The following is a 22302-nucleotide window of genomic DNA, read 5'->3' as shown; positions in this document are numbered from 1 at the left end:
TATCATATGGTGTCAGTCATATGTGGAACATAAGGAATAGCATGGAGGACATTAGGAGGAGGAAGGGAAAACTGAAGGGGGCGAAAATCAGAGGGGGTGACGAACCATGAGAGATCATGGACTCTGGAAAACAAACTGAGGGCTTCAGAGGGGTGGGTGGTGAGGGGATGGGTTAGCCTGGTGATGGGTATTAAGGAGGGCACATATTGCAATGAGCACTGGGTGTTATTTGCAAACAATGAATCATGGAACACTACATCAAAAACTAATGAAACACTGTATGGTGACTGACATAATAATAATAATAATAAAAAGAATGGCAATACATGTGTCTCGAGGGAGAAGTGTGGGAAATTCTGATAAGTAAATGATAAAAACCAAACATGAAGGTGCTAAGGACATGACAGATATGGATAGAGAGAGCCTTTCACACACTACAGATTTAAAGTCCCAAGATCTCCTGGACAATCCAATAAAGAATTCGTTTTGTTTTTATTGATGATCCATCTAACTGCCCAAGGGCAGAACCAACCTTGCTGCCAGTTTGTCAGCAGCCCACTCAAGAAAAGAAAAATGAAGTTCATAGTCTCCACATTGCCTAGTTTTTCCTTCTGCCTCTATCATCTTTGTTCTATAACTCTGATTTTTGTTTTTGTTAGATGAAACCCATCTAATTACTGGTTTTCCTTGATACCAGTAATTTACGTGCTGGACTGTGAGCCATGTGGTCAGTGACTGATTCTCTCCTGGTCACCTTAATGTCAGCAGATCCCAACAGGGTGCAGGACTGAGGGCAGGAATGTGTCTGGAATGGCTGGGTGCCTTGTGGCCCTGGGGATGTCTCCTCATGAGAGAAAGTGAAGGGTCTTTGAGGGTCTAGAGCTCTTCTGTGCTTCACTCAGAGGGAGATGAGCAATCTTTTTCCCTATTTCATGTATTGGACTTGCACACAGGAAAATCCTGCATAAGATTTTCACAGCTAAGAATGTGTTATGACCATTGGTCTATATACTTGCTAAATGTATTGGTAGCTCTAAAGACTACTCATGGAAAGAGTGGTAGGGCTATAATGATGTGTGTTTGGTACATCTGTCTGTGGTGGGCATGGAGATGTGCCTCCAGATCCCCCTTTAAGAACTTGATGTTCAGCTGCTAAGAGAGCAGTGAGCTGACAGCCTCCAGCTGCAGCACCGTCAGGATCCACCTCAGCTTGGAGCTGAGTCCACACTCTTCCAAGAAAGCCTCAGAGACTGAGGACAGTTGGGACATAGGACATGACAATTTGTCCCCAACATGAGACACCCCTAAAAGACAATCTTCAATCTCGATGTACTTTTTTTTTTTAAAGATTTTATTTATTTATTTGACAGAGAGAGACACAGCGACAGAGGGAACACAAGCAGAGGGAGTGGGGGAGGGAGAAGCAGGCTTCCCACGGAGCAGGGAGCCCGATGCGGGGCTCGATCCCAGGACCCTGGGATCATGACCTGAGCCGAAGGCAGACGCTTAACGACTGAGCCACCCAGGCGCCCCTCGATGTACTTTTTGATGGAATGAGACTCTGTCAGCTCTGCATGGAGATCTGGGTCTCTTCTTACCCAATTTTCCTTCTTTTTTCATTCCACAAGTGTGTCACGTTTACACCTGGGTTTGAAGACCCTTCTGACCCATTCTGTTTCTTCCCTCTCTTATCATTCACAAGCATTACCCCTCCATGAAATGCTTGCCCTCCTAACTTCAACTTAGCCTCTGAGTCCCAGAAGACCCAATGGACATATTGTGTGTAAGGAATGACATTTGTTGTTTCTTGCCCACCCCATCTCAAAATCCCTTCCAATTTTGGGAGAATCTCCTAATGTGAGATTCTTGGTCAGGAGCAAGACTTTGCACCACAGCAGCTAGAGGGACCATTTATTCTTCCTCACCAAACCCTGAGCCCTAAGGCTTTAACATGCGATTGACTGGATAGTTCTGCCCGGAACTTTGAATCATGAGGAAGTAACACAAAATCACAAATACAATCAGGAAGTTGTCCACAGTGGCGGCAATGGGTCAAGAGTCCCACAGCCATGGTTCAGTGTCCAGGGTTGCAGGGGTCACTGGGGGGACAGTGGCGGCAGCAGCCCCTGGCTGTTAACTCTTTTTTTCCCTACTCATATTCTGAGCCCCGGTCTCCAGAATTCACAAAATAATATGAACTTATTGATAAACTCACAGCAGCCAGCAGCCTTATATACTTAAGTATCCACAGTCTGTTCATGTTCCCTAAAATTACAAAGCCAACTCTTATGGGGGCTCATGTACCTGGAACATATGAGGTTAAGAGAGAGATTCCAAAGGCTGAGGTCTCATCCCTGACCCTCTTTTTCCCCCACCCCACATCCATTTCATCAGCAAACCCTGCCAGCTCCATCTTCACAGCAGATTCCAAACCCACTCACTTCTCCTTGCCTGTACAGCAGGTATCTCTGCTTCCCCACCCTCAGTCTATTCTTCATGCAGCAGTCAGAGTTTGCTTTTAAAATATGTCAGTCAGTGTATGTCATCCTGTGCTCACCAGGAACCGCCATCTCATTCAGACTAAAAGCCCAGGTCCTTACTGAGGTCCATGAGCCTCCACACAATCTGGCCCTTTAATGCCCTGCCTTTTTCCCATTTCCCCTACCCTTCCTCCTCCACCCCAGCCACAGTCTCCTTGTGGGTTCTAGAACACACATGCACAGCCTCCTGCTTTACAACTCTGCCATTTTTTATCTCCCTGCCAGAAACACTCCCTTCCCAGATATCTGCATAGCTTGTTCCTCCAACACCTTGTGAGATCTACCCTGTCCCGATCATAATCCCAATCCTGGAATCTCTGCTGTTCTAACATACTATATCATTTACTTATTTATTATGTTTATCCTTCATTGTCTACCTCTCCCACTAGAAGGAAACTCTGCCAGGGCAGGAGTTTTGATCTGCTTTGTTCACTGATGGATCCCAAGTACTTGAAGAGGGTACTGGTACATGTTGGGTATTCAGTAAACATTGGTCGAATGAAATGAAGTATGAAGGAAAGCTTTCATCCACTGAGCAAGTTGATGGAGTTTGGAAATAGAATAATAGAAGTTGGGGTGGCTGAACTATTCTTCAAAATGGAATGGGGAGAATTTGGAACTGGGAGTTGTGAAAGAAGTGCCCTCTAGATCAGGAAGGCAGGTTTAGAGGGAGAGATGATTGATGGGGGTTGGAGGAAGGAGCCAGCAAGATGGTTGAGAATGGAGGTGGACCATCAAGTGGAAAATCTCTGGTGGTGGATTGCTAGGAAGGATAAATAGTAACAAGTATGTCTAAAAGGTCATTTTAAGTAGTTTTCTATGACGTACAGTGATGGTGCACGCAACACATAAGAAGCATGCTACACGCAACAGCCTTGATACCCTGGCGTCTTTTATTTTGTGTGGAAGATGATAATCAGGGAGAAGAATGGCGAACTACATTTGGGTCACTATCACATAAAGACATAGAATCTACAACAAGAATTTGGTGGAGACGAGAATCACCCGTAGAGGGGAACATGAGAACACAAATCCTCCAGATTGTTGCTGAAATCTTGGACAGCGCATTGCTTTTCCATGGAATGCAGCCGATACACATCTCTGTATTTGCAGGTAACCTCCCTGACCTGCAGTCCCATGACAGTAGGAATAGTGCCTTCTCTTAGAGCTGTTGTGAGAATTTAAGCTGTTGTGAGCTCCTCTCCAACTTAGAGGAGATGAGGTGGTGCACCTGTATCCGTGAGCAGAACTCTGTTCTCCCACGGTTCCTTCAGCGCCCAGTAGGGGGCGCTCAGCGGGCCTTGAGGCAGAGCTCGTAGGTTGGAGGGATGTTGCCAAAGCCTGAGACCCTGGGTGTGATATCGATGTCAGCGGGCGGCACCAGCGGGTGTAGAGAGAAGTTCTGAAGGATGGATGTGAAGTAAAGAAAGAGTTCCATGCGGGCCATGGCCTCGCCCAGGCAGATGCGCTTTCCTGTGGGCACAGGGGAGGGTGGGAGGGCTGCTCATATCTGTACTGGGATCATGAGGGCGTGGGGTGCGTTCTGGCCCCATCGCCCCTCAGTGCCCCCCTCAGCATCCCTGGGGTCATGATAAAACCTGCTTTGTAGGGGTTACTATAAAGACTCAGTGGGCTTTGCTAGGATCTGCCACTTACAGGGTCTCAACACATGGCCCCTATTTCTCTGATGGCTTGATTCCATCAGCTCCCAAGATGGAATGGTTCTAAAAAATCCTCGAATTTGAAGTTTCTGTTCATTTAAATTTCTCAAAGGTTTATCAAATGCCTGCTAGGTGCCAGATGTTGGTGAGGGGGAAAAAAAATAGAAAAGAAAGCTCACCCTTAAATAATGTTTACTATTTGTTGGTCACCCTTCCAGTGGTTTGGAGAGATGGATCTCCATTTTACAGGCAGAGAACGGAAGTAACTCACCTATGACTCCACCTTTTGTAAGTGGTGGGGTGGGGCCCTGTTTCCTAACCACTGCACTGATTCAGTGTGGCTTATACTTAAAATACTATTCTAAGGTATTATGTCATGGGTCACAAGCTACTGTTCATTAGGCAAATCCACCTGCTGCCTATTTTTGTACTGCCTGCAAACTGTTAAAAAAGAAAACCAGAGGGGCGCCTGGGTGGCTCAGTCGTTAAGCGTCTGCCTTCGGCTCAGGTCATGATCCCAGGGTCCTGGGATGGAGCCCTGCATCAGGCTCCCTGCTCAGCGGGAAGCCTGCTTCTCCCTCTCCCACTCCCCCGCTTGTGTTCCCTCTCTCACTATCTCTCTCTGTCAAATAAATAAAATCTTAAAAAAAAAAAAGAAAATCAGAGGCCCCAAATGGAGTAATTTATGTTAGGCCCAGTCATCAAACCAAGCTCAATATCTAACCTCCCCCAGAAATGTAGTCTTAACCAGTTAATTGGGAATTTTTTGATCAGCACCAATGAAGTGATCTGTCACATGGGCCCTCTCCACCCCCTAAAGGAAGATGAGGTAATCCGCCTAATAAGAACTTGCCATTTGCAATGACATGGATGGAGCTAGACGGCATCATGCAAAGCAAAATAAGTCAATCAGAGAAAGACAAATATCATATGATTTCATTCATATGCGGAATTTAAGAAACAAAACAGAGGATCATAGGGGAAGGGAGGAAAAAATAAAATGAGACGAAATCAGAGAGGGAAACAAACCTTAAGAGACTCTTAACTCTCGGTTAAAGGCATTAAGGAGGGCATGTGATGTAATTAGCCCTGGGCATTATATGCAACTGATGAATCACTGAACTTTACCTCTGAAATTAACAATATACTATATGTTAATTAATTAAATTTAAGTTTAAAAAACCCTGCCCTTCCCCTAGGGGAAGGTGACCTTGCCTATAACAATCCTTTCTTTTCTTTTGCTAATAACTTCTTGCCCACTCTCCTCCCTATACAGACCTTCTATTTCTGCAACTCCTGAGGCTCCCCTCTACTTACAGATGGAATACTGCTTGATTCATGGATCATTTAATAAAGCCGATTATATATTCAAATTTACTCAACTGAAGATTTGTTCTTTAACAAAACTAAGGATGCTTTTCACATCTTCAAATAGGTGAAAACGATCAAAAGCAAAATAATATTTTGTGACCTGTGAATTCGATGAAATCAAAATTTCTATGTCCATAAATAAAGGTTTTTGGCATCACAGACATTCTCATGCATTTTCATACTGTCCATGGTCACTTCTGCGGCATAACGGGGCAGCTGAATAGTTCAGAATGCATAGTTCAGACTGAGACACTATGGCTGATGAAAACTAAAATATTTTCTATTCGGTCCTTAACAGAAAAAGTTTGCTGATACCTGTTTAGTGCTATACCTTTTCTAATTATCAGAGTCAATGGTTCTAATAGCCCATGATTCTGGGATTCTGGGAAATAGCATTCAACTTCCCATTCAGACCTGAATGTCAAATACAGACCAGTGATTGGGGGGGTCACATCTAGCATGTTCCTGGGGTGGGAGTGGGGGGGACTCAGACTGTAGAAACCTACCAGAGGAAAAAGGTACAAAGGCTTCATTCTTCTTGAAGTGGCCCTGCTCATCCAGGAAGTGTTGGGGATAGAAGGCATCTGGGTAGCGGAAGTATTTGGGGTCTTTGAGGACAGAGCCAAGCAGGGGGAACACATCAGTGCCCTGGAGTGAAAATGGGGACAGTTAGGAGAAATCTGTGTTGGAGGATGGGGTCAAGGAACCAGGAGGAGAGAGGAGTGAGGTGGAGGGAGAAGTGATAACAATGAGACCCAGCTCTACCTTGGGCAGAAGGTAGCCTCGGAAATGAGTGTCCCGGATGACATTATGGGGGACACCCATGGGTACAATATCTGTCAGTCTCTGTATCTCATGGATCACAGCATCTGTGTAGGGCATCTTGACTCTGTCGTCCACACTTGGGATCCGGTGTGGTCCAATCACCTGGTCAATCTCTTCATGGATCTTGGCTAGAAGGGGCCAGAAAAGAGCCAACAAGGACACAGGAGGTGTTTCTGGAGGCCAAGGCTCAGCTATGGGTTTGTACCGTTAGTACCTGTGGATCCTGAGGGAGCACGCTATATGTGTGTGCACTGCCTCTTTATTCTTAACACCTGACACATTGGTGGGGTGCTCCCATCAGACCACAGGGAGACACGCAGCCTGGAGCCTTGAGTGCCCTCTGGGATGTTTGGTCTTTATCTTGAAAGCACTAACGAGCAGGGCAGTGTCCTGGTTCCAGACGGGCTGTGATACACAGATTTTTGACAGGATGGGAGAAAGGTACAATACATAACCAGGACAGGATTGAAGCAAGTGATAGCAATTATGTAACAGAAATTAAAAACACTATTGGTGCAGTTACCCCTCCCTGCACTTCCTGGATGAGTGACTCTGAGGCAAATAACTTTACCTTCTGAGCCTCTGTTTCTTCATCTTCCAAATGGATGTGATGGTCCAACAAGCTTATAGAGTTGTAAAATTTACATAAAATCCAGCGTGCAAGTAACTACAACAGTGCCTAGGCACATAGCAGGTGTCCATTAAATATCTGATTATTTAGATATTTCGTTGTTATTATTATTTGGTAAAACAACTTAGACAATGGAGGAGGGGCTAGAAAAGTCTGAGTGGAAATAAGTTAGTTTCTCCCATTGTCTATACAGGGAAAAATTTGTTGGCTTGTTTTGAACTGCATTAGAAGGGAGAGATGCCAAAATTGGGGGTTTTCCTTAAGGAAGGAATGAGTTCCTCATCACTAGAGTTACCCAACCAGACCAGATTGCAATTTATTGGAGATGGATTCTACTGGATTCTGGCACTATAGTTGGCTAAATAATGTCCATCAAAGATACTACCTCCTAATCCCTGGAACCTGTGCATGCTACCATAGAGGACAAAAGGGGTTTTGAAGACATCATCAAGTTAAGGCTCTTGAGATGGGCAGATTATCCTGGATTATCCAGGTTGGCCCTAAATATAATCACAAGTGTCTGTATAAGTGGGAAGCAGAAGGGTCAGAGTCAGAGGAGATGTGACAACTGAGGCAGAGAGATTTGAAGATGCTACGCTGCTGGCTTTGAAGATGGAGCAAGGGTCATGAGCCCAGGAATGCAAAAAATACAGCTCTTGAAGCTGAAAAGGCAAGGGAACTGATTCTACCTTGGTTCCACCCAGTGAAATCCTGTGTGGACTTCTGAAATCCAGAACTGTAGGATAATAGATTTATGCTAATTTAAGCTATTAAATTTCTGGTAATTTTACAGCAGCCTAGGAAACTAACACAAGCACCAAGTAGAAGATTAATTAAATGGACTTCTAAGTCAGAGATTATGAGATTCTGTAGATTGAGATTCCAAAGTGTGAAGAGTATAAGGCCATGGGGTTCTACGGTTTCAAGATTATATCTTCTTCTCCGTTGGGAATGGGAGTCACCTGGTAAGCAGCTCAGGTGGACACTCACCTTCCACCTCAGGATACTTCATCATTAGCAGCAATCCATAACGTAGTGTAGAGCTCACAGTCTCTGTGCCAGCAAAGAATAGGTTGAGTGTGGTCAAGACCAAATTCTTGAGATTGAATTCTGTGTGGGGATTATTTGTATCCTGAAAATGAGAGGGATAGGACACAGAATCACCTTCTTCTGTCTTTATCTTCTTATTGTCACCCTTTGTGAAAACACAATAGATGGTTAAACCAAGTGACTATCTGGGAGAGGAAACAGCCAGAACAAAGGTCCTGGGGCAGAAATGTGCCCGGTGTGTAGAGGAACAGCAAGGAGGAGGCCAGTGTGATTGGAGTGGACAGTGGGGAGACTGGGAAGAGAAAAAAGTAGAGATTTGAAAGCTCTAGGACATTAAGCTATGCAATTATAAAATTCCAAGTGCTGAGGTATGTATAACAAAAAAAATCATAAATTTCTAAAATTCTAAGACTCTATGATATAGAAGTATTAAGCTTCTAAATTTCTACATCTTTAAGACTTTTAAGTTTAAAGCTTAAACTCTTAAGCTTCTCAAATTCTTAGTCTAAGCTTCTCAAATTCTAAGACTGTAAAGACTCATTCTGGTTTTCTGTATTTGTAAGTCTCTGGCAGTTATAATCACAAGTGATTTAAAAGGTATAAGTTTTAAGTATCCTTGCTCCTAAAATTTCTAGATTCAAAGTTTATTTTAAAAGCGTAAGAGTGGGCGCCTGGGTGGCTCAGTCGTAAAGTGTCTGCCTTCGGCTTTGGTCGTGATCTCAGGGTCCTGGGATCGAGCCCCACATCGGGCTCCCTGCTCAGTGGGAAGCCTGCTTGTCCCTCTCCCATGCCCCCTGCTTGTGTTCCCTCTCTCGCTGTGTCTCTCTGTCAAATAAATAAATAAAATCTTAAAAAAAAAAAGCGTAAGAGTTTATGCATGCCTTTACAGTTTCTATATCTCATCTATAAATAAAAGTCAACCATGTGAAACAGTGCTTGTCTCCAACATGTTTGCAGGTTAAAGTTGCAGGTGCTAGGGAATAGGATGATGAGAGAGAAGGATTGGGGAAAGGGGAAGAGGTACCTGGTACATCTTGATGAGGAAGCAGTCAATGAAGTCCCGAGGGTTTTGTGGGTCAAGAGATGCTTCGTTGATCTTCACCCTAGAGGCAATGAAGTCCTTGAGTTCTTCTACCAAGTAGTAGATGCAATTGTGTCTTCCTGGCAAATATTGCATGATCCCAGAGTACATGTCATATAGCTGTGGGGAATAGACAAGGGGGGTTTGTCAGCAAATGGGCACCTGGGGCCAACATAGGCTGAGTCTGGAGTCAGCTAGCTGGGCTCAACATCCAGCACTGGGTCTGAGGATTGGGTGAGTCCATTTGTTTCTTGGAGACTCCAGGTGTATTGTTACTTGACTCCCAGGGTTGTGGGGAGGATTAAGTGAGGTATAGGCAGGTACTTAGTTAACTGAGGTTGGCGGTGAGCAGGGAAGTGTTGGTGGGCACCTGTGCCCAAGGTGTGCTCATCTCAATGAAACTCTGATTGATCATCTGCAGCAGCTTCAGGAACTGCTTGTCCTCATAATCAAAGCGGCTTCCAAAGACGATAGAACTGATGACGTTGGAGACAGTGCGGCTCAGGAAGAAGGTGGGTTCGATGGGAGAACCTGGATGGTGGAAATTGTCTAGGTTGGAGACAATGATTAAGAGCACAGGATGGGGAATCATTCAGTCATGGATACGAGTCCTGACACCACTGCTTAATAGCAAGTGTTAGTTACTTCATTTTTGTGTTTTGAGTCTAGATTTTCCAGTATGTAAATTGGTTTAGTAACCACTAAACCTGAGGCTTCAATATAATTATCCATGTGAAATGCTTAGCACAGTCCTTGCCATGTAGTAAGCACTCAAGAAATGCTGGTGGAGTTTAATCATTACTTTTCGGTATTAGTATTTAACTGTGTTTGTGCTGTAGAGCCACAGATTTGGGAAAGAAGTCATGGTATGGGACACATTAAAAAAAAAAAAAGGATGACTGGATTCCATGTATCTCTATCAATGATTCTATTTGAGCTATTAAGAAAATTCTACCCTTGGCCTCAGCTGCACCATCTAAAACAAGGATGCTGGATCTGGAGACAATGCTCATATTCACAAATACACAATTTTGCAAATAATTTCTGGGGTACATAGATATTCAAAGCCTTTATGTAGACTGTTTAGTTAGCATCCATGAAGCCTAAAAGAAAAACTCTGATTTAGAGAAATTTATCTCTCTGTCTATATCTTATCTATTCCTCTTTGTATTTCTTAGCTGCTGTCTTTTTTCCTCTAAATCCCATTGGTTCCAGACCTTATTTGGAGGCAGTGATTGGATTCCTTAAAAAATATAATCAAATGGGCATAGAGTTTCAGATCTGCAAGATTACAAAGTTCTAAAGATCTGTTTCACAACAATGCAAATACACTGAAAAAGACTCTTAAGAATTGTTAGGATGGTAAAATTTTATGTTGTATGATTTTTATGACAATTGCATGTATGTATTATATGTATACATAAGTATGCAATTAAATTTGATCCTGTCACCAGAAAAAAGCACTAATTTACATATTGCAAAAGTCCGCACATGATTTCAGGGGCTCACAAAATCCCTGAGATCCACTGATTAAAGCTTCTGAACAAGTGGTCTCTAAGGGGCTTGCATGTTAACTTTTAACATGGAACCAGGCTAGAAATCTCAGTAAATCCTTAGTCTTTTTCATCCTCTCCCATTCTAGAGCTTTCTCTCACCAAGGCCCATCTTCTCATGACTGAGCTCTCTATAACCATTCAGTTACCTTTTAGCCCTGCCCCGTGTGCCCCCACCCCACCCCATACCCTTGGTTTTCCGTAATTCCTCTAGTAAGAAGCCAGCCTCCTCCTGGATCCGCTCTTCAATGCTCCGCTTTCCCATTCCGAAGTCCCGAAGAATGGTCAGGGAGAAGCGTCGGAGGATCCTCCATCGTTCTCCATTAGCCAGAGCTACACCTGCCAGAATCTCCGTGTCAGCCTCCTGCCTCCCCTTCCCTTCCTGTGTCCAACTCTGTGCTACACAAGGATGGGGACAAATTATGAAAACTCTACACTCTGGTCTCAGGGAAGCCCCTCCCAACCTCCCAGGCTTGATGGAGAGACTATGGTTCCCTCTCTAAAGGACCCTCAAAAACAGTCTAGGATTGAGATGAAGGGAAAGGAAATCAAGCTAGGAATGATTCAGGGAGATCAAGGAGAGTTTCTTACAGGATAAAGACCTAGAACTGGATAAATAGGAAGGTTGGATGCGTAGGAAGGTGGAGGGAGGTGGATGCATAGGAAAGTGGAGGGAGGTGTAGGTAGAATGCCATTTACAGTACCTTGGAAAGAAGAACTACTTTTATCTTCTATACACCACTTGGATTCTCTAGATATATGCATACATGTACATAGAAGCTCACACCTGTACATCACTATACCTACCTTGTAGTAAGAAACATTTAGAAATTACCAGATGTGCATGGATTGATAATTAATGTTTGGAAATTTAATGAAATTATTTCAGTGGATTAATGAATGGAAGGAAGAGTTTTTTGACTGGAATAACTGATAGATGGATGGACAAAAGACTCAATGGATGAGTAAAGGGTTAATGAACAGATAGTTTGAGATGAATGGATAAATGGTTGGAAAGATTTATGGATTGGAAGATTAATTGATGGGTGAATAATAGAAGGGTTAACAAATGGAATGATGGATAGATGGGTAAATGGAGAGTTAATTCATAGATGTACAGATAAATTAGATAGAAAGATATTTGTATAGAAAGGCTAATTAATAAATGGATGTTTTTTGTGGATGTATGGATCAATAGAAAAGTGGATAAATGGAATGGAATAGACAGGGATAGATAGATGGATGGAAGTATGGAAAGAATAGCATGAGGCTTCTTGAAACTGAAGGGTGTGAGCAGTTAAAGATGGATGTATAAGACACACTAGAAAGATATCTACCTAAATGGAGGTGGCAGAGACCTATGGGTTGGGTGTGTATGTATGTATAGAGAGATAAGAAGTAAGGTTGGCTGAAAGGGCTTCAGTGGGTACACAGTGCCACTAATCCATTAAAAACAGAAGTAATGCAGCAGATACTCAAGAGTCAGATGGTTTGGGTTCAAAACAAAATGGTTCCACTTACTGTGTGATATTACCCAAACTTTCTCAACCTCAGCTTCCTCATTTGCAAAATTAGTAGGACATTAATAGTTCTCTCAATGGAGTCAATGCAATGATTCATACAGAGTACTTATCAAAGAACCTGGGACATAGGAAGTATATTATAATCATTTTGTTGTTGTTGTTGTTACTTACCATGACCTTGGAAATTTCGCTCTATTGAAGCCAGTTTTCCGCGGCCACTGAACTCATCTGCTCGGTCTACCAGGGCCTCCTTCACTGCCTCATGTCCACATAAAACAACTACTGGCCGGGGACCCATGTACACAGTGAAGACTGGGCCATACTTCTCCTTGAGCTGGGAGTAAAGGAAGACATAAGAAGAGGGAGCTGATTGGAGCACCAAGTATAGATCAATTGAGGATTTTAGGGTGGGAATTTCAAGAGGATACAAATGTAGGAATAACAGATAAAGGTGAGTCTTGGTCTTGGAAGGACTATTGAGAAAAAGGCACAAATGCCTTGGCTCCTGTGATCCTGGGCAAGACCCCCCAAAGTCTCCAAAAGCCTTAGTTTCTTCATCTGTAAAATGGTGGACCTCGATGAGTTGGACTCCAAGATCTATGCTTCTCTTTCTGCAATGCTCAATTTCTAGAACCCTAAGATTTCATGATACTGAGTGTCAAAGTTCTAAGTCCATGAGTTCTTGTGTTTAAGTGTGTAAGGTACTGCGACTCCAAAGTCTGAGATTGTGAGAGTCTTAATTTCCAGTGTGCCAGGAGTCTGTGTTTCCAAGCGTTTAAGATTCTGGAATTTCAGTATTCATAGGCTTTATGAAGTCTGTGTTTCCAAGAGTCTGTGTTTTAGATGTTACAAGGTTATACATATGTCTATAGAATTAGTTGCTTCCAGCTCTGTGAGAGGAGTCGTCAGACTTACCTTCATTAAAGACTGAAAAGTGGCATCAGTACGGACTTGCAACACGTTCCCCAGGAAGGGTATTGGTGTGGGCCCAGGGGGCAGCTTCCCCCCCTTGTTGTTCCGTTTCCAGGCAATGAGGATGAGTAGACAAGACAAGGAGAGTGCCAGAAAGATGGTGAAGGCCCCTCCTAGCTCCATGGTGTCAGGTTGAAGGGTTGTGTCCAGGGAACCAGATCCTGCTTAAATATGTTCTGAGAAATCAGCTGTGCAGAAATCTGAACACCCTGAGATTCAAGTTTTCCGGGTATGGATGCCATTAGAGAGGATATTGCTTTATCTGGGGGGTTGGTTATATAACTTGTAATCTCCCACCTGAATAAAGATGGATTGAATTCACCCAGGGAAATCCACTGGGGCCATCCCTCTTTCTTCATATTTCTAGTCTCTCAGCTCGACCCCTAGTTCAACATGTCTTGGTAGAATGTGGGAGGCAGTCTAGCTGTAGCTAGACTATTGTATTCAAGAATCAGACAATCTGGGTTCAAATTTCAACTCCACCTCTTCTTCATTGGTGAGTCACCTAACCCTCTTGGCCTCAGTTTCTGGAATCTGTCAAAAATAGGGTAACCATACTGTTTTAGAAAGTCTTGGTAGAGAACAAATATGACTCCTTTCTCTTTGCCAGACCCCAATTAATCATTTTTTTTTTAAACACAGTAAGATGAAGATTTAGAATAGCAAAAGAAATAATTCAGTTGTAAGGGTTTTATTTTTTTTTTTTAAGATTTTACTTATTTATTTTTAGAGAGAGAGAGACAGAGTGCAAGCAGGGGGAGTTGCAGAAGGGATGGGAGAAGGCAGGGAAAGAATCTCAAGCAGATTCCACGCTGAGTGCAGAGTCCAACGTCGGGCTTGATCTCACCACCCTGAGATCATGACCCCAGCCTAAACCAAGAGTTGTATGCTCAATTGACTGAGCCACTCAGGGGGCCAGAAAGGGTTTTATTCAATAAGTTCTCTTGTTTCTATTCAAGGTGATATTAAATAGTAATAATCAAAGATTACTTGTGTTGGTTTATCAGGACTTTGCTGGTGTGTGTGTGTACATTGATTTTCAAAGTCTAAGATATAGAGACCATCTCTGAGCCCCAGTCTCCAGAGAGGAAGACCATCTCTAGAATCATGGCATACTGATTGCTATCTGTAATAATCTAAATAAATAGTTTTTCAACTCCTTTTGTACCAAATATTTGTAAATCTTTACTGTCCTGAAGCAAAATTCCAGGGTGTTATATCTTGACTATACATGTTATTAAACAAAATCAAATGTCCTTCTCATGTGTCCAGATTCTCAGACTTGGGAAATAAATCCCTTAGGAAAGCTGCTGGTTTTGGAGTAAGGCATGGATGGCTGAGTTAAGGCATCTTGTATCCAAAAGAAGTGGTGGGGATTCTGGGAAAACTGAGCGACTCACACAGCACCACCTTCTAGGTCTTCGAGGCTGCTAGGATGTCTTTTTTGGGAGTAAGAAAAGACATAGCTCTAGGCTGCCTTCTAGGACCCTTCCAGCTCTGGCTTCTCCCTTCCATTCTGAACTCCCCCACAACACACACACACACTTACATCCATTCAGGACTAGTCCCTTAATTGTCTGTGATGGTGGGGTTGAGTCTGGTCCTCCCATTCAGACAGGAAAGGAGAGGTGTCCTTAGAACAGTCCCTCTTGCCATCCCACTCTAGGCAAGAAGCCAGGAGTGGAGGCATTTGAACTCAAGAGTGCAAGCAAGTTAATGAGGAAAAATAACTGCAGAGAAACACAGGGAGAGGTGGATTGTGTCAGGTGTTGTATGAGACCAAGAGATGGAGACCAAGACTAGAGAGAAACAAAGAGAAAAGAAGGGTGCAGGAGTGCCTGGGTGGCTCAGTTGGTTAAGTATCTGACTCTTGATTTTGGTTCAGGTCATGATCTCAGGGTCCTGGGATCCAGCCCCAGGTCAGGCTCCGTGCTCAGTGTGGAGTTGGCTTGTCCTTCTCCCTCTGCTCCCTGCCCCCTCCCCGCCATGCATGCTTTCTCTCAAATAAATAAATAAAATCTTAAAAAAAAAAAAGAAAAGAAAAAAGGGTGCAGAGAAATAGAACAAGAGTGAGAGTAAAATAGAGTAGAGAGAGAGAATGAGTCAAAGATAGGTATCAAGGAAGACACAAGAGACTAAAGGAAATTCAAAGAAACAGAGAGAGGGAGAGACAATCAGAAAAGAAAAAAAAAATACAGGAAAAAAAAAAAGCTTCATTGAGACAGAGCTAGAGACTGAGAAAGAGACATATGGCCAAGGAAGAAGAGACAAGAGAAACCCAGAGAGCTAGCACTCGCTCTCCCTCTCCTCTCCTCCCTCTCTCATCACTGAAAAACCATTGACTCAGAGGTGGAGATGAAGAGCGAGACAGAGGCAAAGAAATACAAAGAAATATAGAGAAAGAAACCCAGAGCAAAGTGAAACGGAGAGAGAATGATTTGGGCTTCACAGGGTGCGAGCATGAAATGGAGCCTGGATCATTTTATGCCTAGTCACACACCTCACCTCTGGGACCAAGAAATGCTCTGATGCTACCAGGGATGTTATTATTTATTTATTGTCATCTCTGTGCCAGGCACTGAGCTGTGTGCTTGACAAGCAGGGTACCTTCTAACCCAAATGTCCAGCTTACAGGATAGGGCGTATGGACAATGCTATACAGGGGGCAGCACTCTAACATGTCTGGAAACCGACAGACATGAAGCCCCTAAGAAAATGAGCCTCCCTCTTGGAGACTTCCTCCTCTGCGTTTCAGAGATGACAATAGTACCTCCCTCATAGGGTTTTAGAGGTTTGACACAGGATAAAGAGCTCAACCAATGTGAGGTTTTTAGCAGCATCAGATGGTTGTTGTCCTAAGATTCCCTGAATACGCCTTGGACAGTATCTGTGCCTCAGTTTTCCCATTTGGAAAATGGGGCAAATGATTGTATTGATCTTTTGGGGTTTGGGGAATTATTCAGTGAGTTACAGCACACAACAAGCACTTAATAAATATCAGTTGAAATGAAACTTAGAGTGCCACTGGGCACAGAGCCAGGACCTGGAAAAGCTGAGTGGTGAAAGGACATGGAAACCTGGAGAAGTCTACTGGTTTCTCTTTTGGCTGTAGTAGAGCTGAGAATACCTAGAATTGAATATTTTTTTCTAAGAAGGCAAGATAAGGATCTAGAGATCTTTATGCATTGTCTAAGAAGACCCATTATGGGAATTGTTTTATGGGATCATTCCAAGACTGAGCTAAACAGCCTCTCCAAGCTGGCATTTTTCTAAGATTCTGTGGTTCTCAGAATCTGTTGTTCTAATGTTTGAGGATTCCAGAATTCTATGATTTTCAGCTTTCAGGGATCTACAGGTTCTTCTAGTTGGGAGTGGGGGTGAGCTTTAGAAGAGGGAAGAGCTGTGGGGAGAGGGGCAGGATGACCTCTCACCTTCTTCTGGATGTTTTCCTCAGGAGTAGGAAGGTATGGCAGGCACGTACCTGTTGCTCTCAGTCACAACCAAAATAAACTCATAGAATCTTAGGATCCAAATTCTAGATGGTGCATGTGGCATAGGGATCATTTTTCTACTGGACATTCTATTGGAAATATAGTGAATGGGGCTTCTGAATTTCTTTCCTTCTGCTAAGAAAAATTATTCAAAACACGAATAAAGAAAAAATGATTTATGGGACTTTTTCATGTCAAGCTAGGCATATTTTCTAACAGGTCCACTTAAACATAATCTCATTCCAAAAATGGAATGTTACTTTGTTTATACAATTAATCAGGATTTAAACTTTTTACAGTTCTGCAAAACTACTAAGTCTTTTCTGTTTGGTAGAGAAGGTGATCTTCAACCAAAAGTTTTTTAAAAATAATAATGCTATTAAATCAGACATTAGCCAGTTTTGTATTTAACTCAGAACTTCTTTTTTTTCCTATAAAAAAATCCTACTGTTTCATTTGTCTTTTGAACCAGTTTTGTTTATATCTGGATCCCTCATTAATGGATTAAATAATCTTTGACACATATACATCTATTTTGAGAATTATTTTTTTATCATTTGGAGAATTATCCTTCCTTTATTTCCCTCATTTTCTTCTTCTCTTCCTTCCTAAGTGTCTCTCTTCACCGCCCCCTCCGTCTATTCCCCCTCTCTTTTCTTCTCATCTCTTTCTCTCTCTATCCCCCTTCTCCCCCTGCTCTTCTCTCTTTCAAAGACCCTCTCTTCTTTCTTCCTTCGTTCTCTCTTTCATCTCTCTGCTTCCCTCATTTTGTATTTTCTCTTCTCTTTCTTTCTCCTCCCCTTTCTTCTATCCCTCCCTCCATCAAATGGTGTGTGCCTGACTGGAATGCCAGAGCAAGATGAAGAAGAGAGACATAATGGGACAATGTAAATATTACAAGAAAGAAAGGATGGGTTTTTTCCAAAAGTCATGACAAACACCAAACCACAGATCCAAGAAGCTCAAAGAACACTAATGGAGTACATACCAAAAAACCCACATGTAAGCATATTATATTCAAACTTCAGGAAACCAAAGACAAAGAGAAAATTTTACAGGCAACCAGAAGAAAAAATGCACCTTACCTATGAGGAACAAGGATAAGTATCATAACACACTTCTCTTAGAAATTATGCAAGCAAGAAAAAAATGGAGGGACATCTTTTAAGTGTTGGAAGAAAAAACTGTCAAGCAAGAATTCTATATACAGCAAAGACATCATTCAAAAGTAAAGCAGAAATTGTAATAGTGATGTATGGTGACAGATGGTAGCTATACCTGTAATGAGCATAGCATAATGTATAAGGGTCTCACAGAATCCTAAGATCAGGACCTGAGCAGAAATCAAGAGATGGATGTTTAACCAACTAAGCCACCCAGGTGCCCCAGCACAGAAAATTATTCTGGCAAGAAACAGAATCTTTGCTGTCTAGGCAGATTACACAGAAAGTAAAGAACAACATTTTATATTGTAGACAGTCATTAATGAATAAGCCAAAGAGACAAGCCCATCAAACCTGAATGAACTTACTAATATTTTAACACACTTCATAGCATCCTTTAAGACTGTGGAATTATAAATGAAGGCAAGTAAAATTCACTTTCCAAGTGTTATCCTTCATTTTGCTCTTTGACATTTTATTTTATTTTATTTATTAATTTTTTATTAATTTTATTTTATTATGTTATGTTAGTCACCATACATTACATCATTAGTTTCTGATGTAGTGTTCCATGATTCATTGTTTGTGCATAACACCCAGTGCTCCGCGCAATACGTGTGCTCTTTCATATTTTAAAACAAACTGACACTATACCGGAGGACAGCAAGTCTCTCTGAGGGGGTCCACAGGTCAAAACAATACCAAGATGTTATTTATGCAAATATGCCATGCTCTCATCATTGTTATCTTCAAATGGATCCATAAATATTTAAAAATTTCCTCAGTCTCAACCTCCACTATGGTAAATATAAATAAACCTTGCCCACATAAACAAAGCTCTTTGGGGTCCTCAATAAAAGATTAAAGAAAAAGTAACCTGAGAACCACTGTTTTTGGACAAAATTACTTTATTCCCTAAAAAAACAAAAGCACACACACAATTGTATTTCTCTGTCATTATTTATCCTAGTCTGAACCACTCATATTTAAAAAAAATTTTTTTTAAGATTTTTATTTATTTAAGAGGGGGTTGTAGATTGAGGGGCAAGGAGGAGGAATCTGAAGCAGACTCCATACTTAGCACAGAGCCCGACATGGGGTTGGATCCCACCACAGGGAGATCATGACCTGAGCCCAAACCAAGAGTCAGCCGCTTAACTGACTGCACCACCCAGGTGCCCCAAACCACTCATACTATTTCTAATTTTTAACCAAAGTAACTAGCGTCTATTTCACAGAGAAAACTGGTGGTGGGGAAGGAGACAGTTGAGAACTGTCTCTCTCATACCAGCACTTCAGCAGACCAGCAAAACTTTCAATACAACTTCCTACAAACCTGGTACATCCCTTTTACACCTTTTAAAAAGTGACAGAATGGGGGCACCTGGGTGGCTCAGCTGGTTAAGCATCCGACTCTTCATCTCAGCTCAGGTCTTGATCTCAGGGTTTTGATCTCAGGGTTTTGAGATCAAGTCCCACGTTGGGGTTCCATACTGGGCATGGAGCCTGCTTAAAAAAATTAAAAGTGACAAAATGAACATGTTCATTAAAGTGACTCTAAGTCAGGATATCTCCATAGCATGTAAAAATAGAAATAAAATTTATATATGTTTACAATTATGCTTAGTCACCTCTGTTGCAAGATTGTGACTATCCATTAAATTTTAATGAAGTCTAAGATTTCAAGACCTTGGCAATTACTTCAAACTGACATACAAGGGTGCCTGGGTGGCTCAGTCGTTAAGCGTCTGCCTTCCGCTCAGGTCATGATCCCAGGGTCCTGGGATGGAGCCCCGCATCGGGCTCCCTGCTCCGCGGGAAGCCTATTTCTCCCTCTCCCACTCCCCCTGCTGTGTTCCCTCTCTCACTGTCTCTCTCTCTGTCAAATAAATAAAAAATTAAAAAAAAAAAAAAACAATTGACATACAAAAGACATAATTACTATTGAAATAAAGTTTTTCAGAATAATGACTCAATTTAATTGAGCAAAAACTTACATTTTTAAATATCTTAACCATTATGTGGGAAGTAATGTTAGGTTTTTTTTTTTTTAAAGATTTTTCATTTATTTATTTGACAGAGAGAGACACAGTGAGAGAGGGAACACAAGCAGGGGGAGTGGGAGAGGGAGAAGCAGGCCTCCCGCTGAGCAGGGAGCCCGATGCGGGGCTCGATGCGGGGCTCGATCCCAGGACCCTGGGATCGTGACCTGAGCCGAAGGCAGATGCTTAACAACTGAGCCACCCAGGCGCCCCAGTAATGTTAGTCTTGATCCCAAGGGCTATGTACCTGGATCTGCAAGTTATTCAGCTAGTTGCTCTAACAAGCCCTAAATCTCATTAACTTAATGCAAGAAGGTTTATTTCTTACTTACATGAGACACAAGCTGATGTTCCTGTCCTAACCTAGCTACAAGAGTTATTAGGAAATGTAAATCTTGTATGCCCAAGAGAAAGAAATAGGGTTGGCGAACACTTAGCCAGTTTCTGTCACGATGCCTTCATTCTTTTCTTTTTTTTTTTTTTAAGATTGTATTTATTTATTTGAAAGAGAAAGCACGAGCAGGGGGAGGGGCAGAGGGACAAGCCGACTCCATGCTGAACCCGATGTGGGGCTTGATCCCAGGACCCTGAGATCAGGACCCAAGCCGAAGTCAGATGCTTAACCGACTGAGCCACCCAGGCATCCTTCTTTTTCTTTTCATCGCGATCTCTTTTTACTGTCCTGATATAAAGACAAATAACAGTTGCAACATGCTTTTAATTAATTTTGAAGCAGGACTATGCTTTCCTGAATGTGACACTATTTCCAAACTGGACCTCATGGATATTTCTGCTAAGGGGGTTTTGCACACCATTTCACGGGTTTCGCAGAAACCCTCTAATCCTAGTTATGGACCCTAGGTTAAGATTAATGACCTTTCCTATAAAGAGGCAACCAGGGGTCCCAGTTTATATCCAGGAACACCAGCCCAGACCTTCCCAAGGAGACCAACCCACCTCAGACTCAATGGGACCCCTAGCATGTGGTTTAAGCTTCTCAGGGCTGAACCCATAATCCCCATATTAGTTTCCTAGGGCTGCTGTAACAAAGTACTACAAACTAGATGGCTTAATACAACAGACATTTATTCTCTCACAGTTCTGGAGGCCAGAAGTCCAAAATCAAGGTGTCAGTGGGTGTCATGTTCTCTCTGAAGGTGCTAGGGGATGACTATTGCTTAACTCTTCCTAGCTTCTGGTGATTGCTGGTAGTCCTTGGTGTTCCTTGGCTTCTAGAAGCATTATCCCAATCTCCACCTCCATACGTGGCATTCTTCCTGTGTGTCTGTGTGTGACTTCACATACCGTTCTCCTCTTTGTGTCTGTGTCTCTGTTTTCTCTTCTTATAGGATGCTAGCCATTGGATTAGGGCCCACCCTAGTCCGGCAGGACCTCATCTTAAGTAATTGTATCTGCAAAGACCCTGCTTCCAAATAAGGTCGCATTTTGAGGCTCTGGATGGACATGAATTGGGGGGTATGTACTATTCAACCCAGTACAATACCATATCCTTCTTCTCACCCTTAATGCACCCCATGCACATAGTCTTCTGGGACACCTCCGACAGGAAGCCAGCCTCTTCCTGGATCTGCTCTTTTTCCCCAACCTTAAGTCTTAAAGAAAATTCAAGATCTTCCCATGCTCCCTGTTGACCTGTCGCACCTGCTAGCACCTTAAGGTCTGGTTTTGCTTCCTCTTATTCATAGGCCAGGACTGGGGACATGCAAGGAGCTGTCTTGGATCCTTCTTTTAAGGAGGTCCCTCTTTCCTTCATGTGCCCAGCTTCATGGCGAGCCATGCTGTAGGGAGAGTGGAGTGGGGGCAGCACCAGACCCTTATGAGTCCCATTCTTCTTTACCCTCGTTCTATCCCTCACAGCCCTGGAGGCTGAAACCCAGGATAGGAGCACTTCCAGGGGAGAACATAGGGTGGTGGCTCAGTCAGTGATAGGGAGTGAGCATATGTGTTGGGATGAGACCAGTGTATGAGTGATGAAGAAGAACCCAGCCTGGGTCATCTGGAACCTCCCAGAAGCCCATTTTTTATTTTTCCTGCTGTGCCTTCTCCCCATAAGGGCCCAGCTCATTGTTCCTTCCCTCCCTTTCCTCTTTTCTTCTAAAATTGGACAAGGAGATCAGACCTCAAATTTTTCACTCCAAAAAACAAATAAATTCAAATAAATGAAAGGACCAGCAGGACAATGGGGCACGGGAGTGGAAGGCACAACCTGGAAGTGGTCACACATCACCCTCTCATGCCCAAATCTCATCTGGGCACAGTCTTAAAGTCATGCCTCACTGCAAGAGATGCTGGGAAATGTAGTCTTATTTTGGATGGGCTTGAGCCCATCAGAGATTCTATTACTAAAGAAAGAAGGGGTAAATAGATGTAAGGGGTTC

The 22302-nt window shown here is 42.8% G+C and overlaps 1 protein-coding gene across 1 annotated transcript in view; it reads right to left on the bottom strand.

The window, feature by feature from the left end:
- Positions 1 to 3831: 3831 nt before the first annotated feature.
- LOC118022638 (cytochrome P450 2B11-like) overlaps positions 3832 to 22302 on the bottom strand; it is a 43615-nt gene continuing 25144 nt past the window's right edge. The window contains exons 7-9 of the mRNA XM_035023298.1: positions 6338 to 6525; positions 6079 to 6220; positions 3832 to 4013 (exon numbers count right to left, since the gene is read on the bottom strand). Of these exons, the coding sequence (XP_034879189.1) occupies positions 3832 to 4013; positions 6079 to 6220; positions 6338 to 6525 (512 nt within the window). The remainder of the gene's footprint in view (positions 4014 to 6078; positions 6221 to 6337; positions 6526 to 22302) is intronic.

Source organism: Mirounga leonina, unplaced genomic scaffold, assembly GCF_011800145.1.
Source record: "Mirounga leonina isolate KUSES-001 unplaced genomic scaffold, KU_Mleo_1.0 Mir_177, whole genome shotgun sequence".
Lineage (NCBI taxonomy): Eukaryota > Metazoa > Chordata > Mammalia > Carnivora > Phocidae > Mirounga > Mirounga leonina.
Note: the sequence above shows the minus strand (reverse complement) of the source record. Positions and strands in the feature narration are given on the sequence as shown.